At 36.1% G+C, this 6,656-nt stretch overlaps 1 protein-coding gene across 8 annotated transcripts in view; it reads left to right on the forward strand.

Moving 5' to 3' along the window:
- The window catches only part of YAP1 (Yes1 associated transcriptional regulator), a 151,736-nt gene extending 147,794 nt beyond the window's left edge, over nucleotides 1-3,942 (forward strand). For all 8 annotated transcript variants that reach the window (XM_077808513.1, XM_077808530.1, XM_077808522.1 and 5 more), the window contains one exon: nucleotides 426-3,942. In XM_077808513.1, coding sequence (XP_077664639.1) covers nucleotides 426-661 — 236 coding nt within the window. In that variant the 3' untranslated portion in view covers nucleotides 662-3,942. The remainder of the gene's footprint in view (nucleotides 1-425) is intronic.
- The last annotated feature ends 2,714 nt before the right edge of the window (nucleotides 3,943-6,656 follow it).

A 6,656-nucleotide genomic window follows, 5' to 3' on the forward strand; every position in this document is an offset into this window, starting at 1 on the left:
TGTGTGTATTGCGTGTGCATTAGCTTTTTGAGTAATAGTATTTTTGTTGCTTGTCCTAGGCTGAAGACAAAAAGTCATATTTGAGTATTACTGTGCTCAATTATGTAATGTCCTTTCAATTACTATAAGATGCAATTGATTTTCTTGAATGTAGTATAAGAATACTGTACATGTACAGCAAATACTGTAAAGATCAGTGTATGGTAACATTCGGGAACTGGGAAGGTAAACACCAGAGGAGTTTTCTGTGTACATTGAGAATTAAATACTGTTTGATTTATGTGAGTAATCAGATTGCCATTAATGGGATCAATTGCATGAGTAAGGCAACCAGGATTTAAGCCCTTAATTTGTTATCTTAATCAAGTGTATTGTTTTGATACTTTCAATATGTTTAATGTCTGTTTGCTTTGTGTTATAACTAGGCGATATCAGCCAAAGTAACATACCTTCCCATCAGAACCGTTTCCCAGATTACCTTGAAGCCATTCCAGGGACAAACGTGGACCTTGGGACACTGGAAGGAGATGGGATGAATATAGAAGGAGAGGAACTGATGCCAAGTCTGCAGGAGGCTTTGAGTTCTGACATCCTTAATGACATGGAGTCTGTGTTGGCAGCCACCAAACTAGATAAAGAGAGTTTTCTTACTTGGTTGTAGAGGCCTCAGGGAGACTGCATTGTAAATCTGTGAAGGATCTAAGGAGATAAGACATCTGTGCCTGAAGTTCAAAACAAGCCAATGTGGCATACTTTTGGTTTGTGGTCAGAAAAAGTAAATGAACAAATATTCAACAAGATTCTTTCATCCAACATTTTGCTCTTCCTTGTCCATCGCTGCTGTTATAGATTGCTGACCTCTCTCACAGTTGACTCTGAAGAATAGACATCTTTGTGATCTTTTTCTATTGATGTTTCAACTACTGTTCAATTGGGGGCAGGGGGATGATGAGCCTGTTTGGATGACGAATGCCATTCCTTTTGTACTAATATGCGCTTGCATATCATTTTATCTAAGGACTTAGATTTGTGAGTTAACATCTGCATGTCACCACTTGTAGTTTGCTCAGCTAGTTGTCTCCTCTGCTGCCTGTGGCAAGTGGTAAAACACAACTTACCGGTCTGAAAAGCCCAAAAAAGATGTATCTGGTCAAAAGAAGTCAATACTGATTTGCAGATATAGCGCAAAGGAGGGCTGAAGACTGTTTGACATTTAGTGTTTGTTACTGCTAGCTCTTCTGTTAGGCAACAGAATGTTCTTGTTCATATTTTATGGTATAGTAAATCATGAGTCATTTTATATAGAAACTTATATCAACTTTGATTTTTACCACATACTCTAGGCTAACTTTTGTCAGTCAAAAACCAGAGTTTTTGTTTTGTTTTGTTAGTGAATTTAATTATAGATGTAGCTTGGAAAGTAATTGTAGGTGTTCTTTTTTTAATAGTGAAATCTAAATTTTCTGATTTCACATAGTCTTATTTAAGTCTCAATTGTCTGCTTTTTTTATATATCTAAAATGTCTGTTTTAGCTAAATAGCTAGTGAGTACATATGGTTTTATGTTTTGCCTGTAACTTTTATTTTTAAAGGCTAGCTTTGAATGTAATCATTAGAATAAATGACCAGTGGCTTATTTTTCATGTCTCCTTGCAAGAATTTGAAACTAGTATCTGGTTGCAGTACTTTGAGACTGAAGTGTCATATCTAAGCTTTTATAATGCCTTTTAAAGTAGCGGAAACCATACACTACATGTTTTAATTGACTGTTACAAGTAATTTCTTTGGGTTAGCTTTCAGTTTTGATTAAATCAGTGAGTTTAGATTGTGAAGTCCATGAAGGGAGAAAGCTTAATGAAAAGTCTTCCCTTAATTAGCATGGAAAAATCATCTAAATTGTCATCTCACTTTCTACTGTAATGAAAACACTAAAAAAAAAAAAATAAGACTGTCCTAAACAAAATAAGTATTTAGTTCTGTGTGGTGAAAAATAAGCCCTGGACACTATGTGTAGAAGACTGTAAAGATATGTGTTAGATGGTGACATGAGCAGGTAATGAAGTGTATATTAGTAGAGTTTAGTGCAGGGGTAGAGATGAATATGACTTACCTATATTTTAACAGGGAAAGATGTAACACTAAATCATCTGCAGGAGTTGACACAGTTTCCAAAGAGTATTTTTAAATGAACAAAATGAGCATGAATCAAACTTTCAATATAAGCTATGAAGTAATTTTTGATAAAAATAGTGGCACCAGCTAGCACCTCTGTAATTAAGGGTTTGGCGGTCTGTCAGCATTCACATAAGTCCTTATTTTCAAGGGTTTATAACTGGACCATAAAAAGACTTCAGGTCTGAAACTTGGTATGAAAAGTCTCAGCCTGAAAGGAATTTTTTTAAAGAAATTGTTTTTAAAGGGCTTGACCATTGTTTAAGATATAGGAGTAAATTGAAAAAAAACAAGAATGGACTGAGTTGTCTTTCAGTTCTTCTGTGCTCCAAAAACTTTAAATGGCTGTATTTTATAATAATTTGTAGACTGTTAACCTAGAAGGACTCTTTGGTTCTGGAGTTTTAAAATTTGCTTTAAAAATTAAAGCAACAGAAATTGAGATGTGAAAAATTGCTACTAAGTATACACATTTACTGTTTCTCATAAGGATTTTAGTACGCAGAACTTACAAAAGCATTTGTGGATTGTTGCAGAGTATGGTTTTTAAAATGTTGATTCCCACTGTGGCATCTCAACAGCAGTCACATTGTACTATACCAATAGTCCACAGATTAGTAAGCCATTTACATGCGCAATAACAGAAACAGCCCTTGGAACAGTAAATTGTGTCCATAATAGGGATTATAGGAGCATCTCACACTCCCATTAAAAGTTCTTCCCTCTTTCCTTCCACCACTTAAAAAAAGATATTTTAAAAGACACTACATTGTTTAAAATAACTTGAATGGTCTGACATAAAACCACAAAAGCAAGGAAATTCAGAGTTTTGATGAGCGTGGGTCAAGTTTGTTTGTTTTTTCCTTGCTTTTATGTGTTTCTCATAGCTTTAACTTTGGAATGTTTTCTTATTGTAAAAACTCTAAATAGCGTATACTATATTTGGATAGCACTGCTGGGGTAGGTACTGACAAACTGGGAATTCTTGAATTGCTCTGACAGTAAACCTGTTTTGTGATTCTTTAATCAACTTTAAGACATTTCCGTTCTCTTCCATGTATTAGGGAATGTTTAGAGATGCTGTACTGTTGGCAACTGAAACTGATTTGGATTTTATTCTGCAAAAGCAGAAGTGATGAAGTGGTTAAAATTTGTTTGATCTACAAGAGTGTGTTGGGTAGTATTTTATACTGATTGATGTATATATTTAAACAACAAAAATCATTGTCCTGATGTTATAGTTTCTAGATTTAAGTATACTGTGTTCAGAATACAGAGGAGGCATATTAACTCTACCGTGCTATGGGAGTACCTTAGCTGACAAATGCTTTGGAACAGGCTACAGTGTCAGTAAATCACATGGATCAAAAATTGTACCAATCAGTGTTGGAACTGAAGCAATGCAAAAGAAGAAGAGACAATTTCAACAGGATTAACACTTTACATAGCTTTTGCACATCTGGTGAATTAGTACTAAAGTGACTTTTCACTTGCAAGCATGGTTTTTATACAAATAGCCAGTGTGCCTGTCTAAAATAATTACTTGTTTTTCTGTATCTTGAAAAAGTACTCTCCACATTTTAAATGTTCTATATTAGAGAACTCTTAAATGCACCCTTGTCAAAAAAATATATATAGTTATCCATGTTACTTTTTAGATATAAGAGCATGCCTGTTAGGTGCCTAAGTAAATTCTGTTACATTATTTTTCTTTATGTAATACTTTTTCAGTTGTTTTATGTGATATAAATATATACTTTGTGCTTAAAACATCTTGTTTGTTTTTACATTTAATAGTAGATAAAGCTATTTGATTGCCTTAAATCAGGCAAACACATTGGAATTGTTTTTTGTTGCATTGCGGTTTTTGTCTGTTCTCTTAATCCCTATATAACATTTTTTGTAATTATAGGCTCCAGTCCTGCAAACGCTTACACACAAGCTTAATTTTAACCGTGAGTAGTCCATTGAAGTCAGTGAAACTACTAGAGTGTTTAAAGTTAAAAATGTGACCAAATGTTTGCAAGATTGGAGTCATGCTGGAAGGGCATAATGAATGGGGTCCTGCAGGGATCAGTTCTGGGTCCAGTTCTGTTCAATATCTTCATCAGTGATTTAGATAATGGCATAGAGAGTACACTTATAAAGTTTGCGGACGATACCAAGCTGGAGGGGTTGCAAGTACTTTGGAGGATAGGATTAAAATTCAAAATGATCTGGACACACTGGAGAAATGGTCTGAAGTAAACAGGATGAAATTCAATAAGGACAAATGTAAAGTACTCCGCTTAGGAAGGAACAATACAAAATGGGAAATGAGTGCCTAGGAAGGAGTACTGTGGAAAGGGATCTGGGGGTCACAGTGGATCACAAGCTAAATATGAGTCAACAGTGTAACGCTGTTGCAAAAAAAGCAAACATCATTCTGGGATGTATTAGCAGGAGTGTTGTAAGTAAGACACAAGAAGTAATTCTTCCGCTCTACTGTGCTCTGATTAGGCCTCAACTGGAGTATTGTGTCCAGTTCTGGGCACCACATTTCAGGAAAGATGTGGATAAATTGGAGAGAGTCCAGAGAAGAGCAACAGAAATGATTAAAGGTCTAGAAAACAATATGACCTATGAAGGAAGATTGAAAAAATTGGGTTTGTTTAGTCTGGAGAAGAGAAGACTGAGGGGGGACATGGTAACAGTTATGTAAAAGGTTGTTACAAGGAGGAGGAAGAAAAATTTTTTTTCTTAACCTCTGAGTATAGGACAAGAAGCAATGGGCTTAAATTGCAGGAAGGGAGGTTTAGGTTGGACATTAGGAAAAACTTCCTAACTGTCAGGGTGGTTAAGCACTGGAATAAATTGCCTAGAGAGGTGGTGGAATCTCCATCATTGGGGATTTTTAAGAGCAGGTTCGACAAACACCTGTCAGGGATGGTCTAGATAATACTTAGCCCTGCCTTGAGTGCAGGGGACTGGACTAGATGATCTCTCAAGGTCCTTTCCAGTTCTATGATTTTATGGAAAGATTGGGGGGAAATCACTCATAACTTGCGTAAAACAATATGTTAAAAGAGCAAAGTAACATACTATATTTGATAGCCCCTGAAGGTTAGTAAGAATCTTATCCATTATGAGAAATTTTCCCCTTAATTTTAGATGTTTCTGATGTTCAGGATTTTCCTGCATAGTGTGAATATTTCTTTTGGCTAACTCTAGGCTTGCATCATATGGCAGATAACTAGTAAAGACACTGTTTTCGATTTCAGGTTCTGAGCTATGGTTTCTGAAATATACATATAACAGACTTTCTTGAAGATGTTTTCCAGTTTAATTTCATTTACAGATTGTTTGTAGGGCTCTTGAATTTTGGTATTCTTTTACTTTTTTAAAATGGAAGATCTGAATGACTTCTGTGTAATGTGATTCTTCACACCTATAGTCTTTATACATAAACTTTCCTTAAGCCTTTGCTTTTAGCAATCCAGAGTTCCTGGTGTTCAGCATGGAAGTGTAGTTACAGCCCTTAACATTAAATGGAGTTTTGTGCTTCTCTCCATTAGAGGTCCAGAGCCTTCTACTTGACCTCAACCACCAATGGTCTGCCATCTACCCTAAGTTCAGTGCTGGGGATAATCGTGCAAGTTTTTATAAACTTTAAAGTTTTAATCAGCCCATCATACCATACACCTGGAAGTGAACTGGGAGCCAGTACAGAGCATGGAGCACAGGTTTTATGTGCTAATAGTAGCCTGCCCTGTATAAAAGGTAATGACATACTACACTAACCGAAGCTTGAGTAGTCTTCAGAGGCAGCCCTAAATAGAATGTATTGCAATAGTGCAGGATAGACTCCAGTGTTCTAAAATGCTTTTTAAAAAAAATTTTCTACACTTGACTATGAACAAAAGTGCTGGTTTTATTCTGCCTGGAATAAAATGTTTCAAGGGGGCTTTGAGTCTTTAGTGTGCTGATATCCAGGGCATAGTGCAGCAGGTTGGTTTTCATCTGGGATTATTTAGAAAGGAAATTCAGTTTGGCTTGGGCTATGATCCACCATGATTTTCTGGGGACCTGTTTTGAGCTAGAGTAGAGCTCACTCACAGTTAATCTCTGGATGTAGTTGTGACTGCAGAGAAGCAAGTACTGTGTTATAGCTTCATTTTGATGAGTGAAAGGTATGTGTCACCCCATTTCAGCACCTTTTATTATTGTTGAAGATCAGTTTGTCTGAAGTCTCTGTATATCTAGATAGCATCAAAATGGGAAAATATCTGTTGCACACAGAGTGATTAACTTTCCAGTGTTGTGAGTAAGATGGCATAGTCAACAGAATCTGAAGAACTAGCTTGTCTTAGGGTATGTCTACACTATGAAATTAGGTCAAATTTATAGAAGTCAGTTTTTTAAGAAGCGATTTTATACAGTCAATTGTGTGTGACCCCACTAAGTGCATAAGGTCGGCGGAGTGCGTCCACAGTACCATGGCTAGC

This window comes from Eretmochelys imbricata, chromosome 1, assembly GCF_965152235.1.
Source record: "Eretmochelys imbricata isolate rEreImb1 chromosome 1, rEreImb1.hap1, whole genome shotgun sequence".
NCBI lineage: Eukaryota > Metazoa > Chordata > Testudines > Cheloniidae > Eretmochelys > Eretmochelys imbricata.